General features: G+C 41.0%; 1 protein-coding gene across 3 annotated transcripts in view; it reads right to left on the bottom strand.

Annotated features, from left to right (window-relative positions):
* Positions 1–23,678, bottom strand: part of LMBR1 (limb development membrane protein 1) — a 145,125-nt gene that overhangs the window by 89,171 nt on the left and 32,276 nt on the right. For 2 of the 3 annotated variants that reach the window (XM_074985068.1, XM_074985069.1), the window contains one exon: positions 12,637–12,776. The exons of the other annotated variant lie outside the window; for it this stretch is intronic. In XM_074985068.1, the coding sequence (XP_074841169.1) occupies positions 12,637–12,776 (140 nt within the window). The remainder of the gene's footprint in view (positions 1–12,636; positions 12,777–23,678) is intronic. 3 annotated transcript variants of the gene reach the window in all.

Below are 23,678 nucleotides of genomic sequence, written 5' to 3'. Positions count from 1 at the left end.
AATACCTTACTTCCCCTATATAAAACTTTGGTACACCCACATCTTGACTACTGCGTGCACATGTGGTCTCCTCACCTCAAAAAAGATATATTGGCGTTAGAAAAGGGTCAGAAAAGAGCAACTAAGATGATGAAGGGTTTGGAGAGGGTCCCATATGAGGAGAGGCTAGAGAGACTGGGACTTTTCAGTCTAGAAAAGAGGAGACTGAGGGGTGATATGATAGAGGTATATAAAATCATGAATGGGGTGGAGACAGTGAGTACAGAAAAGTTATTTACTTGTTTCCATAATATAAGAACTAGAGGATACCAAATGAGATTAATGTGTACCAGGTTCAAAACTAATAAAAGAAAGTTTTTCTTCACCCAGCGCACAGTCAACCTGTGCAACTCCTTGCCAGAGGGTGCTGTGAAGGCCAGGACCCTAACAGAGTTTAAAAAGGAGTTCGATAAATGTTTGGAGGTTAGGTCCATAGCTGGCTATTAGCAAGGAGTAAGGTATGGTACCTAGCCTTTTGTCAAAGGCAGGAGATGGATGGCAGGAGACAAATCGCTTGATCATTGTCTTTGGTTCACCTCCTCTGGGGCATCTGGCATTGGCTACTGTCGGCAGAAAGGATACTGGGCTAGATGGACCTTTGGTCTGATCCAGTATGACCGTTCTTATGTACATTTCTGCTGCTTTGTTTTGGTGGAGTACAGACTAACACGGCTACCTCTGTATTAATATTTGACAGGGACAGTCTAGCAGTAATATCATCAGGCACTGTTACCAAAAAGAGAAGTGGAGGGTACTGAGGTTGACTGTAACTAGTCCCATAAGGTAAAAGGGTGTGAGTGAGGCACAGGCAGCAGACAGTACTGCAGCTGTGAACCCTTTACCATATTGTGCTGAAGGGCAGGCACACATGCTGACAGAGTGAAGCCTGGGTTTCTGTTTGACCCGCTACTTTTGCCAATGGCAGAGTGCAGTATTTGTGCCAGTAACGTCAGAGCTTTATATTTTTGAGCCGCATTGGGTTTGGGCTTGCCCACTTGTTTTGGTCTTAAAGTCAGCCTCGGAGCACAGGAGGGGAGAACAACCCTGGCAAACTCTTGTCCAGAGCCCCCCACAAGGGACAGACCTGGCTTGTTACAGGATCACCCTCTCTTAGGTGAGGGGCATTCTCTATTAGCATCTGCATTTGCTCTTCAATGGTGTAGAGGACGCAGAACTAGCAGCTAGAGTGGCGGCAGCACCTTTGTATGACATCACCATTGAATAAAATAAACAGGATGCAGAACAAACACAGAAGCAGTAAAGCTGTGACATAGAAAACTACTGTACTGTGTAACAGGTTGAGAGAGAATAAAGCTCACTTAAGAACATCCTTGTCCTCAGCAACCCCTCCCACACCCCATCCCCGACTCAGGCAGAAAAAAAAAGGTTCTAGCCTGTTAAAATGTGCAAGAGCTGTAAATACGTGCAACACTGGCTGCTATAAGCCAGTGGTACTACAAAAGTGGGTGAGCAAGGGGACCAATGTGAGGCAGTCCCCTGAGGTAAAAAGTAAGAAAAATTGATAAGCACTCCCAGAGCACACAGGGGAAAAGCCCCCACAGGGCTTTCCCCTCAGCGAAAAGTGACAGTGGAGAAGCTCCACTTGTCCACAGGTCTAGTGTGAAAAACAGTTGCTTTTTTCCTTTTTTCTTCATAGGAGCAGTTTACACAAGCTAAATAAAGGTTAAAGCTGAGGAAAAGGTTGAAGCTTTTGTAGGCAATGACTCACTTCATCAAATACATGTAGATGTGTAACTGCCCTCAGGCAGGCTTGAACCTGGGACCTCTGGAGCTTAGTGCAGGTACCTCTACAGCTTGAGCTAAAATGAACAGGCTAAGGAACGCTCTAAGGAGAAGACGTGGAGTATACTACAATTCCAGACAGCACTGAAGGCAGCAGAGAAGGAACTGAGGGGAACAGGGCTCACACATGCACAGGATCTCTCCCTGTCAATAGGCTTCCTGCACATGCACAGACAGCCCCACCGGCACTGCTTAGAAATCTTCTGGCTGGGCACGCGGAAGCATCCAGACACCTGAGATGAATCACCCACAGGGACACTTTAAACAAGAACATAAATGAGAGGCCACTATTGAGAGAATCTTGACAAAAACACTCTCAGGGATGATGATAGCCCAAAGGGGAGCACTATCTATTCGTAATGGTGGTATCCCAGAGTGAATCTGACAAATCATCTGGGAGCCAGGAGGACTGACATATGAAAATAGGCATCCTGAAGGTTGAGGTCCAAAAAAAATTCTCCCTGTTCCAAAGCTGAAACGATTGTGGGGAGGATGACCATCCTGAGTTTTTGAACCTTGACATCATAAAAACATCTAGGGAAGGGTACAGCACTTTAGTATCAGCTGCTTACAGGGCAGTACCAGCAGTCACTTCTTACCAGTACAGCATACCACCTGCACAACCTAATTTCACCTCTAGATAGAGTCCCTCTTCCTGTAATGACTCTGGAAAAAAAAAAGATATGTGGCTCATTGTAAATTAACAGCTGAGCATAAGCTCCCACTATGATGCTGTAGCCACAAGAGCTAAAGAGATGATGGGATGCATGAAAAGGTGAATCTCAAGTAGGAATACAGATGTCGTTTTGCCTCTATTGGAACTGGTACAACAGTTGGTGGAATACTCTCTCCAGTTCTCATGCCAACAATTCAACAAGAACTCTGACAAACTGGGGACAGTTCAAAGTACCACCACAAGAATGACTAAACAATTAGAAAACAAGCCATACAGGGGGATGGAAAAGATGATGATGATGCCCAGGGGTTGAATCCAGCCTGCAAAGCGTTTTAATCTGGCCCATGGTCAGGCCCCCACTGCTGCGCAGGGACTGGTTTCTGGCCAATAGGTGCTGAGAGATATTGCTGCAGTCAGGGCAGCATGCGAAGCCTTCCCCTGCCTCCCAGTGCAGGCCCATGGAACAGCCAGTGGGCTGGGGTTTCTGGCAGGCAGGGAAGCCTGCCTGACAATGCTGTTGGCCAGGAGCTGATTAAGAGCCTCCTACATAACATCAGAATGGCCATACTGGGTAAGACCAAAGGCCCATCTAGCCCATTATCCTGTCTGCTGACAGTAGCCAATACCAGGTGCCCCAGAGGAGGTGAACTGAAGACAATGATCAAGTGATTTGTCTCCTGCCATCCATCTCCCACCTTCAACAAAAGACTAGGCACCATACCTTACCCCCTTGCTAATAGCCAGCTATGGACCTAACCTCCAGATAATCTCGAGCTCTTTTTTTAAAATGCTATTAGGGTCCTGGCCTTCACAGCATCCTCTGGCAAGGAGTTCCACAAGTTGACTGTGTGCCGAGTGAAGAAAAACTTTCTTTTATTAGTTTTGAACCTGCCATCCATTAATCTCATTTGGTGTCCTCTAGTTCTTATATTATAGAAACAAGTAAATAACTTTTCTGTATTCACTTTCTCCATACCATTCATGATTTTATATACCTCTATCATATCACCCCTCAGTCTCCTCTCTTCTAGACTGAAAAGTCCCAGTCTCTCTAGCCTCTCCTCATATGGGACCAGTTCCGAACCCTTAATCATTTTAGTTGCCCTTTTCTGAACCTTTTCTAATGCCCATATATCTTTTTTGAGGTGAGGAGACCACATCTGCATGGGCAAAAGGTACTCAAGATATGGGCATACCATAGTTTTATATAGGGGAAGTAAGATATTCTTCATCTTATTTTCTATCCCTTTTTTAATTATTCCTAACATCCTACTTGCTTTACTGACTGCCGCTGCACACTGCGTGGATGTTTTCAGAGAACTATCCGCTATAATTCCAAGATCCCTTTCCTGATCTGTTGTAGCTAAAATTTGCCCCCATCATATTGTATGTATAATTGGGGTTATTCGTCCCAATGTGCATTACCTTACACTTACCCACGTTATATTTTATTTGCCGTTTTGCTGCCCAATCACTCAGTTCGCTGAGATCTTTTTCAAGTTCTTCACAATCTGCTTTGGTTTTGACTATCCTGAACAGTTTGGTGTCATCTGTAAACTTTGCCACCTCACTGCTTACCCCTTTCTCTAGATCATTGACGAACAAGTTGAACAAGATTGGTCCCAGGACTGACCCTGGGGAACGCCACTAGTTACCCTCCTTCCATTGTGAAAATTTACCATTTATTCCTACCCTTTGTTTCCTGTCTTTTAACCAGTTCCCAATCCATGAAAGGATCTTTCCTCCTGTCCCGTGACCACCTAATTTACATAAGAGCCTTTGGTGGGGAACCGTGTCAAAGGCTTTCTGGAAATCTAAGTATACTATGTCTCCTGGATCCCCCTGTCTGCATGCTTGTTAACCCCTTCAAAGAACTCTAATAAATTAGTAAGACACCACTTCCCTTTACAGAAACCATGTTGATGTTGACGTTGACTTTTGCTCAACAAATCACGTTCTTTTACGTGTCTGACAATTTTATTCTTTACTATTGTTTCTACTAATTTGCCCGGTACTGACATTAGACTTACCAGCCTATAATTGCTAGGGTCTCCTTTAGAGCCCTTTTTAAATAGAATCCTGACCAGAGTCTGCTTCTGGCTCACACCCCAACACCCTTCGAGACCCTGCACCTATTCCTACATGTCCTCCCCAGGCCAGAGGCCCCTACTGACCCATACCCTCTCCCTGGCCCTGCATCCCAAGCCTTTGCTTCAAGTCACCACCCAAACCCTCTGCACCTTTCTCCTCTCACCCATCCCAGATCACAACCCTCTCCCAGACACTGCACTTACTCCTACACTCCTTTCCTGATCCAGAATCCTCTCCTGCACCCATACCCTCTTCCAGACCCTGCAACCCAATCCCCTGTCCCAGGTCACAATCCCCTCCTCCACCCAAACTCACTCTCAAACCCCTACCCTATCCTGCACTTCTGCCCACTACCCTCAATCTCCATTTCTGCAGTCAGCCTCCATCCCAGACCCTACACTTCCCCCAGAGAAAATTGAAGCCATCTGATCACTTACCAAAATCTTGGAATCCCGCCCCCATCAAATTTTATTCCCCTACCTCCTCCCCCGCACCTTATAGGGACAGACTAACTACTCAACTGATTTACCTAATAGATTTTTAAGAGATGACTGGATTACCACCTATGAGTATCTACATGGAGAACAAATATTTAACATTAGGGTTTTCAGTCCATTGGAGAAAGGCATAACAGGATCCAAAGCCTGGAAACTGAAGCTAGACCAATTCAGACTGGAAACAAGGCGTAAAGATTTGACAGTGAGGGTAATTAAGCACTGGAACAATCTACCAAAGGTTGTGGTGAATTTTCCACTGGGGACCATTTTAAATTCAAGATTGGACATTTTTCTAAAAAGACCATTCTAGAAATTATTCTGAATAAGTTCCAAGTCAGACTTCTGGCCCTATAAACTGTCGCTGTGTGAACCAGCTCAGATTTGCATTAATTAGTTCTGGTCAAGAAAAAATGATCTTTTTTTATAATATTCAAACAACTTATATGCCACCCACCCTCTGCTGCCTCCCCATATATGAACACCATATTCCCTTCCTTTTGCTGCGGTGCACTGATTTAGATCCTACTGCACAAGTTGATTGCTGGTAAAGTCAATGGATTTCCACTAAAAATAAATTTAGCTTTATCAAACTTGCAGCTACAGAACAAAACCCTAAGTACACAGGAAACGTAACTGAGGCAGTCAGCCAAATGCTAAAGAATGCAAGAGTGCCACATTTCAAAAAGATACTAGATTTATGGGGCACAAAGAGGAGTAAATTCCAAGCACAAGGGCCCCTCAACTAAGAAAATCCTACCACCAGTCATGGAGTGCTCACCCTTGGGGAACAGCAACAAAAGCCTCTCAGCCACTCTTAACTGCAAGTACAGGGTGAGAGGAAGCAGGTTTGCATGGGGTCCCCTGTAAGCAAATCAGTGAGCTTTAATTATTATTTCTCCTAGGTCACATATGTATACAAAAGTGGAAATACTATGCAATTTGGAGGTTATTTTTTGTTTGGTTCCTTTCACTTTGTACATTTTACATGGCCTTATTTTAGTTACCTAGAAATCAGATGGAAAAGTTAAATTTAGTTGGGTTTGTTTGTCTGGTGTCGAAGTTTCAAGAATTATGACAGGTATGTACTTCCTATGCACAAAAAAAGTAAACAACTGACTTACAGAACAAAAACCTGCAACATAAAAACGTACACTGAACTACAGGTACATTTCAGAAATATAGTCTTTTGTGGCATTTTAAGTCGATTATAGATGGTTAGTAGGTGTTAAGATAGATGATGATTTTTTAAGAAGTTATGATTCAAGTATCTGTACACTAAGATGGTGGATGGAAACAGTAGCCCTCCCTTCCACCATCATTACTGGGATTTTTATAAAACTACATCTGCCCCCAAATCAATATATTATATGCAAGTTTTATTGGGGAAAAAAACCTGAATAGAGTAACATTATCCTGGTACATACAAGTGGCCATCCACACTTCTTGTCCCCACCTTTTCCTTATCACTTAGTTATTTGTTCCCCCCACATCTGCCAATCTGTTCAGCTAATTAGGCGGTATAGCAATACAATATAAACTGAAAAGTAAGTATGCTCCCCACTGTACTGACTGGGTGCTATGGTTGTATACAAGATACAGTGCAGGTCTTCATCTACTGGGAAAGTTTAGATTAATTTTGTACAAACTCAATAAAATCTCTAAGTACAATGCTTTCCTTATCATATGGGAATGCTTTTTTGTATTTTTTTTAAATTGATTTAAAAGGAAAATTCCAAAACGACTCAATCTTGCATATTTGGCAAACATTTTAGATATCTCATCACTTTATCTGCAAGTTTCATTGAGTTCTACCTCCATCTCCTGGACACATCTAAAACAGCAGAAGTGATTTTTTTACCATTTTTAAATACATTTTCCTGAACTGTTGACAGCTCGACTGTCATTACACAAAATTACTCATATTAATATATTTACACTCTCAGTCTAGTTATAAACATATTAAGAGGAGAATTTTTAAAAGTCATCATTAATATTTAATAGTCACAATTATATATCAAGGCTTTCCTGTGTAGCTTTGGTATATGATTCTAGCTATTTAATATTTAAGCTCTCACATGGAACCTTCAAGGAAAAAGGGAAAAGAGGAAGACCTCGAAGAACGTGGAGAAAATCTACTGAGATTGAAAGACAACAACTGGGGTACTCCTTGAGTCAGCTGGAAGTTTTGTCTTGAGACAGAGTGAAGTGGAGGAGATTTGTAGATGACTTATGCTCCACTCACAATACAAGGGTTTAAGTCAAAGTAAGTCAGATACCACGGCAAGACTGCAACAAAACAGGGAGGTGCTCAAACAGGTTAAACATCTGCCCACTGTTTATTTAAAAAAAAACAAAAAAAAACAAAGAAGTGGACTCTAAATATATTAATTCAATGTAAAGAACTCCAGTACATGAGCGACAGCATTAAAGTTTTGATTTATACAAAAAAAGTTACCAAAGGAAGCCTCCACTCTCTTCCTATTTGAACAGATTACAAAGAAGTCTTTAATTATAAAAGACAAAATATTATTTTTCAAATGCACAGTAGCAACTTGTTGTACTGTAGATTACTGTGTGCTCCAGCTGAACTCCACTGAAGACTCTTCTATGAAGGGGAGAATAACTCAAATGCACTTCAGAAGATTTATAAGAGTAGCAGTGGAAGAATTACTTGAACGTACAGTCCACCTCAGTCTGCAGCTCAACTTGTTTTGTAGATGATTGCCTCATCCACTGTATCACACCCGATGAACTCAGTGCTATTGTTTCAAACACTGACCAGTACTTAGTGATTGACTAAAATACTGAAATACTTATCTAAAAGAATTTGTTAATCTGCAAATCTTTGCTTCATTGCAATACTGAACATAGTATAAATTTAAAATGAAAAAGTATTGAATATCAAAAACTGTATAACAGGTTGCAGGAAAATGACACATTGCACTGTATTTGAAAAACAGTGAGTAATCCTGTACCTAAAAATTCTTACAAAAGGTCACAGAATTATGGAAGTTGAGACAATTATTTCCTGACATCAGCACTTTACAGTACAATATTATTATTTTTTAGGTTTTTTAAATAACACTGCTTAATTACTTTTGAAAGAAAATGGAAAAGAAATTTCATCATATGACCAAATACCACAGAAACACTACATCCCACACATACCTGATGAAGTCCACAAGAGGGCACCCCATCTCCAGCAAATATTATGAACTGTGAAGCACTTGCTTTACAAGTTGTAAAATAAAAAAGATCATGAACCAAATTACACTGAAATACGCAGCCTTTCCACTGACTCAGCAGGTTCTTTCACTACATTTTGCATTGCACAGATAACCTAGATTCTACACACAAGTGCATTGACTACTTCCACGTCAACCATTGTTAAACTATATGCACAGCCTATTTAGCATATTTTAAGCACAAAGTTAGATTTTCAAAACTCATTGCTTAGAGCTGATCTATAATACCATATACCTGCTATGCCACTTCAGTTATGTGAATAGTGTAACTGAAATAGATGCAACTGGGAGGTGGAGTATGTAAATCAGTATGAGTGTGCTCACCCATAGATTTAGCTTGCCTTCACGAGACATCAATTGCAGAAGTGCTGATTTAGCTGGTAGTGTGGACAACATGGCTTTAGTCAAATCAAAACAAAAAAAAAAAGTCACTGGAAAATTCAAAGACAATTCTCCCAAAAGAGAGGTATTTCTCTGCCAAATTTTAGTTTTTCAACCTAAACCATTCTGGTGCTACACCTCTTCTGAACGAATTTTTAAATTAGAATTTTAAAATACATGAGGAAGTATTTTTTCCCCCATTCTCTTACAAAAAGCAGACGAAAGGCTTTTGCTCACATTTTTCACATTTCATCTTCAGCCACAGGAGGGCATATTTGCTCTCAAGAAGGATTATTGTTCTAATTTAGTATTAGGAAAAAAGTTAAAAATTTATGTAGCTGACTGGTCACAAAGTAGTACTAAAGGAAAGAGCATCTCTCCACTGTATATTCCAGTTTCCCTTTGGAATTAAAAATCAATATTTTTCTTTTCTTTTCTTTAGAATAGGGATGGCAAGGAACAATTAACTGTCTTACATATGTAACATATCAGCTGTCAGTAGAGACATAAGGCTAATCAAATCTATGTAACATACGAAAATTCAACTGCTTTTAGAAAAGGAAGGAGAAAATAAATTAAAGAAACAAAAGAGAAAGGGAATGATACCTTAATATAATCCAAGAGCCAGAATATTTCATTTACTGCAAATTTCTTACAAGTGCTGTGCTTGGCCTTTTTTTTTTTTTTTTTTTTTTGGGGGCGGGGGGGGTCAGAGAAGCATAAATGTTTGTGTTTTTTTAATATTAACTTACAATTAACATTTGAAAGCAAAATTAGACTGTGCCAAAGAGATACGTGAACAAAGTCTAAGTAGCTTAGAGGAGGATTTTGAAGGAGAAAAGGGTAAATGCCTGGCACAGAGACAGAGTGAAACCATTCCAGATGTAGAGGTCAAAAGGCACAGTGATAAGCGAGTAAGGGACTCGAATTAAAAAGGTGGTTAAAAGCAAGATATAAAATGATGGTCAAGATGTAACGGAACAAACACATAGGCAAAAACAGGCAAGTAAAACTTCAGGCCAGCACAGCTAATCTTCTATAGTAAGGCTGTGTCTACACTACAAAAATAACTTCAAAGTTGCCTACTTCGAAGTAAGCAACTTTGAAGTAGAGCGTCTATACACACCCTACTTCAAAGTTAAAACTCCGAAGTAGGGCACTATTCCATTCCAGAAATGAAGTAAGGACTTCGAAGTTGGGCTCCCTACTTTGAAGTAAGGGAAAATGTGTGTAGACTCTGCTGGCTACTTCGATGTAGTGACTAACTTGAAAGTAAACTTCGAAGTTAGTTCCTAGCGTAGACACACCCTAAGTGTCACTGGAGGTGGTCATGGAACCAAGGCAATGCCTAACAGTCAAAAGCATCACATCTGTGAGCCAGCTGTTTTGCCAGAGATTGGGTGGGTTGGTGCAGCTAAGAGGAGCACAAAGCAAGAACCCCTCTGTACTGGTTGCATGGTGTTTGGTTCTAGGATTTCTACATTTCAAGCCTAATCAAGCCCCAATATCTGACCATCCTACATCACTGTCTGCCACACGTACATGATGTGGCTACTGCTTCGAAAATGCAACTGCCCTAGTTTGAAGCAAACCCTAAGCTCTTCCCCCGAGATAACAGCTTTCAACATGGAGCAGAAATCAATGGACGTAAGTCATTCAGGTTAGTGAAACATGGAAATTCTCAATAGCAGAAAGCAATAGCTTGTCCCAAATTCACTTAAGAGATACTATACTCTAGGCTCAACCAACTAGAAAGTTTATCTTTTGAAATACTGGAACTCTTAAGAATCCCATATCTATTTTAAACATCATGATTGTCCTGCATACTATCTAAAGTAGAAGAGAAGCTTACTCACCTTATGTCATAACTAAAGTTCTTTGAGATTTGTGTCCCTGTGGGTGCTCCACTCCAGGTGATGGGGCACCCTGGTGCCATTTATTGGAAATCTTCAGTAACAGGGCCTCACTTGGACACACCTGGCAGGGACACACATGTGCAACTGGTGTCTTGCCTGACATCAGAATCTGGCTTCTGCACACTTCCCAACCTCTTTAGTTCCTTCTCCACAGTAGAGTCATTTAAGGTTGAACACCAAAGGAGATGGGAGGAGGATGAGTAACGGAAAACTCACAGGGACACACGTCTCAAAGAACTTCAGTTGCTGCACAAAGTGAGTAACATTCTCCTCTTTTTTGAACGATGTCCCTGTGAGCATTCCAGTCTAGGGGACTGTAAAGCAATAAATACCACTTTGGTTGGGGGGACTTTGGAGTTGAGCAATTGGTGGAAGTAGACAGCACTGACCAGCCTAGTAAGGTGTTTGTTCTGGCATCTGGGATGATGGAGTAATATTTGGAAGACATATTAGGTAATGCCCACGTAGCAGCTTTACATGTGTCAGTAACAGGTATCTTTTTGAGAAATGCTGTGGATGTAAACACAGCTTGAGTAGAGAGCATTCAGATGCCCTCAGGGACTCTGAGAATCTGGTTGCAATAACAAGCTAATACCACTTGGATAGTCACTGCTCAGATACAGAGGTACCTTTGCACTGATCAACAGTAGATAAGAAAAGTCTTGGGGATCTCTGGAATGGTTTAGTTCTGTCCAAGTAGAAGGCACGTGCCCGACTGACACTGAACGTGTGGCACACTGTTTACTGTGGGAATTGAAGTAAAATATAGAGAAGTGTATAGACTCATTGAGGAAGAAAGGAAATGTCACCATTGAAAGAAAAAGTGACCTTGTCTTCAAGAGTATAGTGTAAAGAAGATGGCTATTAATGCAGGATTTCTCCTAGCCTTCTTGCTGATGTGATAGCCATTTCCTCATGGCTATCTTCAGGGAAATGTGCAGCAAGGAAGGAGTTCAAAGGAGCAGCTTTATAATGACTCAGAGGACTATGTTCAAATCACATGTAGGTATGGGAGGTGTAGCATTGCTTCAAGTTCCACCTTCAGCCAAGGACAGCTGAGAAGGAACTCAGGCAACCAAAATGCATGTTCACAAAGCAGATTTGAAAGTCCTCAAGAGACACCCACTGTGCATACATGTCCCAAGCAGGCACTACTATTGAAGATCTCCACTCAACAGCGCTAGGATGTGCTCGGCAATTAGGTATCTTTTCAATCAGCAAGTTGGCCCTGGACAACACAAAATATATTTTTCGTCCATTTAGAACACCTAAATCCAATGACAATTACCAATTACTCTCCAAGATACGTCTTCAAATTGCAGTATGCTAGCTGCTCAGAACTGTATATCTGTAGAATACTAAGAATGCTTACTATTATTTGTACCCTGGCAGCACCCAAAACGCTAGACCCTGTCAACACATAAGGAGAAAATACTCTACCATGCATATGTCCACTCTAACAAAATAAAAAAGATCAAAATATATAATTTTATATACATGCTTTACATTTAAAAAGGCAGCTAAAAGTCACTGCTTCTCAACGCATCCATTCCCAGCAAGTTTACTGTACACACTGCTAGCCATATTTGAATACATAAAAACACAGACTTTTACTTCCACATCCCTCTTTAACTCACTGAATTTTACAACTACAGGTGAAAGAAAAGTATTATTACAAGTTTCAAGTTACTTAGATTCCTATAAAAGCAATTCTTGCATATGCTTCTGTATTTATGAACAGTAGCTTTTGGGCTGCCTTCCTTAGTCTACACAACCCCCAAAACAACCGAATGGTGACAACCTGTAAATCTGTTCCGAGCATGAGATTCTATACACCTAATATATCAATGGCATATAAACCAAGAATATTTACAACTTTGAGCCACTATACTGGTAAATATTTAAAACAAAAAATATCACTCAAAACTAGAATACAAAATAGTTTTATATGTTACAATGTATTTGTAATTATATTAGGCAATACTAACCATGGATTAGAGAGCCATTTAACCACTGAATATAGTAGTTTTGTGGAAAAGAAAGCAGGATCTCATTGCTGATTATTGAAAAGGGTAGAAGCAGGACGGCACCAGCTGAAACTGCAAGAGTGAAGGTACTCAAAAACAGCCTAGAAGTCAAAGAAACGTATCAGTGTTACTGCCCATAAATAACAGATTTCAAAACAACAAAATAGTTAACTTACTTCATAGTGCACATTAAAAAAATGCATCAGTTTACACTGTCAAAAATGCACTAATTTTCAAAGGTTATGCTCACAAAAGTACACATTTATGCCTTAATTTTTCAGATACCAGGTTGTTTAGAGAAATGTCAAAAATATATAAAGTAAAAACAATTTATTCTTGAAAAAAAAGATTAGGATCTTTTCTTCTCTAGGGTTGGAATACATTCATGATCACAGTTTAGTCATGTATTTCAGTATATAATACCTTTTGACAATATACCTTTCCTTAAGGTTAATAAGAAAAGTGCTAACATTAGGGGAAGACGAGATTAAAGATACCACTCACTTATTCTATGTGAATTAATGCAACTATTTATCATTAAAAATACAATGTGGTCATGGCTGAATATGACTATTTAGCCATGCAATTGTATATTTACTGTGTTTCTTTACATACATTATTTGATGGACTAAAAATTATTTTTTGTCGGCCAAACAACACAATAAATGGAATTTCCAATTAAAAAAATAAGCATTGAAAATTTTGTACGAATATGTGTACTAAGCTAAGGACTCTGTGTACAATTTACAGTAAGTGCCAATGTTTGATCTTGAACAGACACATGCTCTTTTCAGGAACATAATGCTAACCAAAAAGTTTATTAAAATGTAAATCTGATACCAAAATGGAACTCTATAATCATTTTCTAAACTGCGTAACTGAAAATTAAAATATATATTTAAAGGTAAAGTGTCAATAATGGCATTGACTGTAGAATTCTCTCCTATCCTTAACCTCTCACAAAGAGTCCATTCCTACCAACGCTTAATCATTCTCACAGTCACTATTTACAAGTACTTCCACAAGGTCAATCTGAACATATTATGACAAAGGTTTGGAGGATCAGGCCAGTTCCTAGCAAGATCTTAAAGGATAATTCAACAGTTTAGATCCAAAATTTCTTGTACTGCAAAATGGTCCTAAATGGATGAATAGCCATCCAGAATCCTATGGCGTTCATTTTCTTTAATCAAAATCCTGCTGATTAGTCTATGGCTATTTCTATACCAGCATCCCCCTTTTGAAAGGGGAATGTTAATGAGACACTTCAGGGTATGCTAAAGAGGTACTGCAATGAATGCAGTGCCTCATTAGCATAAGGCTCCATTTTTTATGGCACGTGGCTCGTCTACACAGGGTCCTTTTTGAAAGGACCCCGGACCGCCATTATGCTAATGGAGGCTGTGTATTCACTGCAGTGCCTCATTAGCATATCCCAAAGTGTTTCATTAGCATCCCCCTTTTGAAAGGGGGGGTGCTAGTACAGACACAGCCTATGTGAAGCAGTATCATCCTTAGTGTTTGTAAAGTTAAATTATAGGTAAAAAGCATTCAAAGCTGATGAACAAGAGAGAGTTAAAATAATTAGAAGAGGAGGCAACTTATATTACACATACAATGAGTAATTCTTTTGGCTCCAAATTTAATAAAAGAAATCAACACTAAAACTTAGCTAGTATAAAAATACTGATTTGTACCCAAAAGCAACAAGATCATCTGCGGCACCTTAAAGGCTAACAGACATTTTGGAGCATAAGCTTTCACGGGCAAAGACCCGCTTCGTCAGTTTGTACCCTGTTACTTGTTACTTAATTAATTTTACAGAAAAACAAAAAAATTACCTGAAGATTACATATTCTTAAAGTGAGGTACTGCAAGTGAGCCAGACAGTGTGGCTAGAAAATGTACATTTTCTCCCAAATTCCACCTGTGTTGCAACTTTGTCAGTCCCAGGATATTAGAGAGAAAAGATAGGTAGGTGACATGTTAGCTTTGTACTGGACCAACTTCTACTGGTGAAAAACAAAGATACTAGTTCACCCAACTTGTCTACCTAGTTATGTGCAATTTCCAGAAAGAGTTCCTAATAAACTGAGATTGTAACACCCTAAAAAGCAAGTAAGGAGCTGAAACAAACCACAGTCAGCAAGGCAAAATAAGCCTGAAGTCTACAATTAAGTCTTTTCTGTACCAGAAAATCCTTTCACTAATTACTCGATCTTTCAAAACTAGATAGAAAAGTTTGAAATCCGCACATAATATTTCAGATTGTTTCTCAGATGTGTTTCAGTTATATTTAAGTGATTTTTTTAAATTCAAAGCTGGTGGTAGTAGAAGTGTAGTTTCTTAAAAAAAACAGCAGTATCTTCACACTTTCCAAAACCGCCACAATGCAAAAAGGAGAGCAGAAATGCCTTTCAATGTGTTCAGAAGTTCTCTAGTGCTCACAAGGCATATTGTTGGAGAAGTGCCACTGCATAGCTTATAGCAAGCACCCTGCCACCAGTCTGAAGGATTTGTCATCAAGAGCGCTCACCCATGGACAAAGCCAATATCGCTTGTTGCAGGGAGCGGAGGAAGGGGTGGAAGATTTTTCTGAGCAAACAGCATTAACACTGGCCAAGTTTTAGTTATACAGCCAATATAACCGTGTCACTAAAAGCTGTGTAGTGTAGATAAAGCCTAGACATATCTGGAAAAAATCTTTGATACCTGTCATTATACCACAGAAAGGTGGAGTAACGTCATCAGATGTTTTTATTTTTACAGCAAATAGCTGTGGTCTGAGCAAAAGCTCTTCTGGCACCCAAAGGGGATTTAAAAAAAAACAAACAAACCATACTTCAGAACACTATTAAAAGCTTAAAAATGATTAGTTGTCAAAACCTCCAACAGTAACTGTAAGATCAGAAAGTGAAACCCATGAGTCAAATGTTATACGTACACCAACTTACGCATTCATTTAGCATCACAAAGTGAAGGTGGGAATAACCTGTCTACAATTAAACTTTAAATTATGGCAGATGTGATCTTTTGGTTCAATTATTCAGTCAGTTTATTACAACATTCTAAATTTATTCCTCTGCACTGCCCACAACAAAATAGCTACATCTCAGTCCCCAGTAATGCAATGAGCCAATAGCTCTGCCTGGATCCCCAGTGATTTCCCCCTTGCCTGTGAGAGGATCAGTAGAGATGCCTGAAGGTGTGTATGAAAGTGGACATGCAGTTGCCATGAACAACAGACTGAGTTAAGATACTAAACAGAAGTACAAGAAAAGGAGGTAACCAAGCCTTTGTGGAGAAATGGGGCGAGAAAGAAGATAAAATAGGAGACAATATGGAAAGAAAGGAAAAAAAAAAAAAAATCTATAAAAGGGCAGGAGTGGAAAAAACAAACCAAAACATGATACGACGAAAAAAAGGAATACTGAAGTAAAGCTAGAAATGGGAAAGAAAGTGCAACAAGGTCGAAATACAGTAAAGTTACACTTAAATTGCAAAGGTGTGGTCTTTAGGGGCATACTTAGCTATGCACTTTTCACCTAGGATAGTGAGTTCAACTCTTGAGATATGTGTATGTAAGTTGAGGGGAAAGAGTGTGTGAACGATCTTAGGAGAGGGCAAGAGAGAATGCAGTACTGCTAACTCCTGATTTTACTGCAAGTAGCACAGCAGTATAACTCCACCATAAAGCCACTATGAGCTCCATGCCAGTCCCAGGCCTAGATGAAGGAGGAGGGTTGGTCAGATGTATGTTGATGCACTGACCGTCAAACAACAATATGAATGAAATCTGATACCAGTACAACTAAATGTTGAAAGATGCTGGCTCAGACGCTGCCCGGATAAACAAGGTCCATGATACCAATCGAGCGATTGAGGTTGGGTCAATAAGTTAGCTGTAATTTTCTTTCGGTAGCCAACACATATTCTGTCCATTGGAACGTGGAAGGTCCGAACACTGCGGGCAACTGGAAAATTAGAGCTTCTTCAGAAGGAGATGGAGAGATACCAATGTGATATACTTGGACTGGCAGAGATGAGTTGGACAGCATTAGGAGAGATATGCGGTTGCGAAGTCATGTAGTCAGGAAACGAAATGAAGCAGGAGTTGGACTCCTTCTCAGCAAAGCAGCTAGAAGAGCATTATTAGGATACAAACCAGTGAGTGCAAGCATAAGGGTAGCAAGATTCGAAGCAAAACCGTTCAACATCTCAGTCATTCAGGTGTATGCACCCATATCGGACAGTACAGAGAAAGAGACTGGGCTATTCTATAAAGACTTGATGAAGATGGTGGAGGAGATACCAAAGAAAGATGTGTTGATCATCAGAGGAGATTGTAATGCAAAGGTTGGAACAGATAATGAAAGTTGGGAGAGAGTCATGGAAAGGTTTGGATATGGAGAAAGAAAAGAACAAGGTGAGAAACTGCAAGAGTTTGCTACAGAGCATGAGATAGTAATCTAAAACACAAGATTCCAACAAAAGGACTGCAGGAAGTGGACAGGGCAATCGAATGACAGGAAGTCCAAAAACATGATATGGTTTTGATAAGAAGAAAATGGATAACATCAGTGCCGAACTTTCCAAGGAGTGGATATAAACTCAGACCACAGTCTAGTGACCGCAAACATCAAGATAATACTCAAAACAAAATGTAAGACACAGTTTAAGAAAGAGATGTGGCGAGGCTATGTGAGAAAGAAACAAGGAATGCATACAGAGCAGCGCTCGAAGAGAAAATTAAGAATATTGCCATAGAGAAAGACCTAGGTAAGAGAGTCGCAGGGATATCAACCACTATAGAATAGGCAACTGAGCAGACTATTCCAGAAGAAGAAAAGATCAACAAGAAGTGGATTACCCAGGAGACAATGAAGTTGGTTCAAGAGAAGAGAGTGTTGAAGATCAGAAGAGATGTTTCTGAGATGGCAGAACAGCAATATAGAGTGAAATGCATTGAGGTAAGAAAAGCAGCCAGAAAGGATAAGGAGAAATGGTTAGAGGAGCAATGTGAAGATACAGAGAGGTATTACGGCAAACGTAAGACTAGGGAGGTGTATAAGACAATTAGGAATATTAATAGGAAATGGCAACCGAAGCAGATAGCGATCAAAGATGAGAACGAAGAAATACTCATGAACAGGGAGAAGACTGTGCAGCGATGGACAAGATATTGCACTGATCTATACAAAGCACAGTGGACCTGAGTGTCTCAGAGAGACTGATTGAAGAACTGAAAGAGATATCTCCACCAAGCATCAAGAGCAAGGAGGAAGTATAAAAAGCAGTGAAATGACTAAAGAAGAACAAGAGCCCTGGAAATGATAAGATCACGGGACAGATGATCAAGTACAGCAGAGAAAGCATGATTCAGGAAATACACCGACTATGTAATATAGCATGGAAAGAAGGGAAGGCACCTAAGAAATGGACAAGATCTGTGCTAGTGACAATACCCAAGAAAGGAAGTACATTGGAGTGCAAGAACCACAGAACAATTGCCCTAACGAGTCATCTAGGCAAGATGCTGATGATGATACTGACTGAGAGATTAAGATCGCAGATAGAAGAACATATAGCAGATGAGCAAGCGGACTTCAGAAAAGACAGAAGTACCATACAGCAGATATTGCACTAAGACTGATAGCAGAGAAAGCTCAATGAAAGAATGAGAACATATACACTTGCTTCATTGATTTTCAAAAGGCATTTGACAGTACAGATCGGAAAGTGACTTGGGCGGTGTTGGAGTCATACAGAGTGGATAGCAGACTGATATGGTTGTTGATGGATATCAATGATAATTCGGAGGCAGCGGTGAGAACATGGGGGGAGTTGGGAAGTTGGTTTAAAACAAGAAGAGGTAAGAGACAAGGAGATCCAACATCACCAAGTATCTTCATCATGCATCTGGAGAGAGTGATGGACAAGATCAAGGAAGAGGTAGAAGGCATACCTGTGCACGGGATAACAACTTGAGGTTCATGGATGATATAGTTATAATTGAGGAAGATGGTGAGAAGCTAGTACAAATGGTGCAGGTTTTAAATGAAGAAGGGAAGCGCTTCGGCCTGATTATGAACATCGACAGAACAAAAACAATGGTATTTGGATATAAGGAAATAGGAAGGAAAATCAGTGTCGATGGGATTGAACTAGAAAACGTAGAGAAGTTCATATATCCGGGGAGCAACATAACGTATGATCTAGACTGTAAGAAGGAAATAACTAGAAAAGCAAAAGTAAGAGCGTGGTTGGAGGCGATGGATAAGATCTGGAAAAGCAAAGCAATTATCTTAAGAAAAAAGATGAGCGTCTTGAAAACGTGTATTCAGCAGCATGTTGTACAGATGTGAGACATGGGTGATAATGAAATATTCGAAAAGAAGAATATTGGCGTTCGAAAGGAGTTGTTATAGAAAGATTCTGAGAATAGGATGGATGCAGAAGGTCACCAATGACGAACTGTATAAGAAGTTACAGACGAAAGAGAACCTGCTGCAGAAGGTTACAAAATGGAAGCTACAACTATTTGGGCATATTGCAGAATGAACGACGAAAGAAAAAAATCAAGACCCTGGTATTCAGCATAATGGACGGTTTGAATAGGAGAGGCAGACCCCAGCGAGAATGAGTAGATGATATAGTAGACTTCTGTAGCCTAGCTCCACACCAACTAAGCCACTCTGCACTGGACAGGGAAAGATGGAAGGAAATAGTGAGAGAGGCACCAGACACCAAAGGGCACTGAGTCCACAGTTATTGACGATGATGATGATGATGAGAGCAGCACTACAGTTTTTTCCCTAGGCCTATGGTATTGTATTGTGGGAATATCAGCTTTCATTTATACACAGTTTCTTGCTCTCAGCTGCGGAAAAGAGCCTGAAAGTACAAAACACCAGAAAGCAAACAATCCTCAGTTTGCTTCCCCCCAACCCCACCCCCTTTTTTTCTTCTTCCATTTTTTAAATCTCCTGGTATCTAGGCCAACCACATGAATTCTAAAACCTTGAGACTGGCCATATTAATAATGGGAAGAGAGAAAAATAAACAAGAGAAGATAGAGGAAGAATAGAGAGATCTAGCCAGAGGAAGGAATAAATAGGGGGGAATAGTGAATAAAGAGAGGGAAAATAAATGAGGGCAGCTGGACTTCATTTATGTGAGAGTCAGAATTAACTAAGGCCTTGTCAAGACTATACAGTTTTGCCAGTAAAAGTTAGCTTTCATTGACAAAATACTGGAAGTATTCACACTGAAATGCTCCTCCTGCCAATACAACTCTCCTGCTATGTCGACATAAGAAAATAACCTCATGGAGCAGCACAGAGCTTTCTGCAACATAGTTAGAGCAAAGCAGCATCAGTGTAAGAACATAAGAACAGCCATACTGGGTGAGACCAAAGGTCCATCTAGCCCAGTATCCTGTCTGCCAACAGTGGCCAAGGCCAGATGCCCCAAAGGGAGTGAACAGAAGATACTTTACTTGATTATGTCACCTTAATGGACCTCCAGAAAGTTTCTCACAATGCCTATCATATTTTCAGTTTGAACTCTGTTGCCCTGAAGATACCTCCATAGGTGCCCTTCCCCAATTTAAAGGCCCGAGAAGTTTTGAAATTCTTCTTCCATTTGCTCACCATGCAGAGTTTACATAGCATCTTCATAATTGATCAAGCCAGCTTCCTGCAAAATACACCAGAAGAGCTGGATCTGCTGAATATGTGGCAAGAGGCAGTTGTGCAGTTACAACGGCACACCATCTGCAGGAATTTTAATACTTCTGGGCTGATACCTAGAAGTATGCATGAACAGAGACACAAAAAGGGACATGCAGTAGGAGCTGAAGCAGGCATACTGGAAGACACAAGGGAGACTAACTGTTGTTCTGGTGTGATGGTGAAGACATGATGCTTCTTTAAGGAGCTGCATGCCATCCTTGGTAGTGACCCCACCTCCACCACCAACATCCCTACAGATACTTCAGGGGAACTGGAGACAGCAGTCAGTGGACTCAACCCAAACAAGGAAGGAGAGCTAGAGGAGGCTGTGCTGCACACTCAGGGGTCACCTGCAAGTGCAGCAAGTCAGGACCTCTCTTCCACTGTGGAGGGGGTCTACCCAGTCCCAGCATCCCAACTGAGGTGTGCAGAATGCAGGAGAGGGAAGCTCCAGTAAATGCTCATTTTGCTTCGACACTGCACTCTGAGAAGAATTTGAGCTCTGATATACTTTGTTATATGGCACAGAATGGACAAGTGCCAGAAATTAGCAACCAAGCCTGTTCATCTTCACAGTGGGACCACAGCTGAAAAGTTTTGCTGTCCTTGGATTCCTCCATAGTGATCTCTAGGAAACTGTCCCATAGGTATTCTGCTATTCTCTGCTGAAGGTTCATTGGGAGAGCTGCTGTGTTTCTCCCTCTGCTATAGGAAGCTTTGCTTTGCCACACAGCATTTATTTCTGCAGGGACCAGGACAGCATATGGAGCTAAACTGAAGCCATATACATGCAGGAGATGCACCCGAGCATCCTGGGTTATCCTTAGAAGGGAGATACCTAGTTCAATTACCCTAGCCTTTGGAAAAGGGTACCAATGTTCAGAATGGGCTCCTCAGTAACTTTATTAACTCCCTTCACAATATACCCTTTGTCTCTTCTTGCCCATTCCAGCTTACACCCAATCTTCCTAGCAAATTCACCATAGTCAGGATTTGTGCTGGCCTGTGCGCTAACCAAAGGATGATGAAAAAGAGGTATGTAACTTTTGTGATTCACAGCTGTGAGTGCCCTCACAATATTGTCTCTGCTCACTGTTCCTTTGGCTTCTGCACATGTGCCCATCAGAAACCACTTTTTCTGCAGAGCACCTTTTTAAGATAAGGCACCTACCCAGGTGGAATAAGGAGGATATGTTTTGTGAAGTGCTACAGTCAACAAATGCAGCACACAGTGAAACAGGAGCATGGAGGAAAACAATCAACAAAAGATCAGGATGAATAGCTAGAAGAGGACACTGAGACTGGCCAGAGATGCTGAAGTTCCTCATTAACCTGCAATCTGAGCCCATCCATGCTGGATGCATCTTCCTGCCATACACTACTCAGGTTCATGGCCTCCCCAGAAACTCCCCTGACTACATTCCTCACACGTTCCCAGTTTTTCAACAGTACCCTGTGCATGCCACACCAAGGGACTGGGTTTCCCAACAAAAGCTGGAGTTACATGCAGCTGTGGGGGGCCCTCACTGCTAAACTGTTTGTCTTTGTCATAACCTGTTTCTTCAAAAAATTGAGTTTTATCCCATTATTAAACCTGAGCCTGTGAAATAAAATGTGTCTATCTGTGACATACATCACTCAGTACTAACAACTAAACACATTGGCTATAGGTGGGAACACCTGCTCCTCGCAATTGATGCTCATGAAGCAAGCCCCCCTGGGGTAATTCAAGGCCATTAAGTAAGCACTGTTCGGCCAAATGCAACATATAAAGACACATTACTGGAAACCATCATTGAAATACATCTTCAAAGCCTTCCTGGTACAAATAGCCTCCTGCTGTGTCCCTCTAACTGACCTTGTATCTGGTCACTCAAAATCAGCAGCCAGTGGTCCACACCTGGTGAAACTTTTCCTCCTTAGATTTACAAATATTATGCAGAGTGCAGCAGGCCGCAAAACCATCACAATATTTTCCTCACAGCTGTCTAGCCATCCAAAAAGACAGTTCTTTTAATCAGTCAAAAACACATAGAACCATAATTTGGCATCTGCTAAAGCTGTTGAAGTGTTCCTTGCTGCTCAGGTTAGCGTAAGACTTCGTGAGTCACAGGAGCAAGGGGTATGTGGGGTCTTCAAGGATCATTACGAGCATTTCCATCCTACATTGGAATTTTCTGTTCTGGAAAGAAAGTCCCAGCAAACAGCTTTTTATACAGTCCAGTGTTCTGAAACGTGCACCACACACCTTTCCTGACCACCCAACTTCATGTCAGTGAAACAGCTCCAGTGACCCACCAACACCTACAAAACTGTGAAGAAAGAGTTCTCTTGATTGATGCACACAAGACAGTCCAGGGCTAAAACTGAGTTCTGGTTTCCATTTACCACCTTAACACAGTTAGGGAATCCCATTGCCTCAAAGCCATGAATTGTTTCCTGTACATTATCATGAGTCACAGTCCTTCGTAGCAGGAGGTGATTATTGGCCCTGCACACTTGCACCACTGCAGCCTCCACAGTGGCACTTTCAAACGGCCACTGATTCCCAGCTGACCAGTAAGCAGTCTGGAGTTGCCAGCTTCCACACAGTGATTGCCACGCACTCTTCCCACAGGGAGGACAGCTCTCCTCATGCTGGTGTCCTTTAGCCACACAGTGGGGGCAAGCCCTACACAGTTCCACAAGTGGTGTTGTACATCCAAAAGTTCTGTAGCCACTGCTCAACACTGCATACCTGCATCACAATGCAATCCCATCTCTCAGTGCTTGTTTCCCTGAGCCCAGTACTGCCAATCCACCAGGGCAAGCTGTTCCATGAATGTCAGCAACAACCTGAATTATTTGTCTCCATAGCAGAAGAGCAAGGATCTCCCCAATTCACACAGTTTCACAGCTCATGAAATATGTTGTGTTTTTAAAGCTCTTCACTAAAATGGAAAGCAGGCCAGGATCCATGTTGTCAGGCAGAGATGGCAGCACACAATTTACAAGGACTGTTGAAAAAGAGCATGAAATTAAGTCGGAAGCCCATGGAATGATGTGATGAAAAGAACTCTATTACATCCCTGTGATGCACTGAGACCCATTTCCAGAACTCCCAGCAGCAGAGGGGGACAGAGGGAGGGCAAGTTGCACAGTGGGATGGCTAACCACAATGTAACAGTAATCTGTATCAATGTAAAAACAACAACTGTGGATGCACTCAGCCAACACCAGGAGCATTGCGTGGACATACTCAACCAAAGGTATTAAAGACTTCTGATTGTT

The sequence above is a fragment of the Carettochelys insculpta genome, chromosome 2 (assembly GCF_033958435.1).
Source record: "Carettochelys insculpta isolate YL-2023 chromosome 2, ASM3395843v1, whole genome shotgun sequence".
NCBI classification, from domain to species: Eukaryota; Metazoa; Chordata; order Testudines; family Carettochelyidae; genus Carettochelys; species Carettochelys insculpta.
The sequence above is the reverse complement of the archived record's forward strand: the minus strand, read 5'-3'. Positions and strand labels throughout refer to the sequence as shown.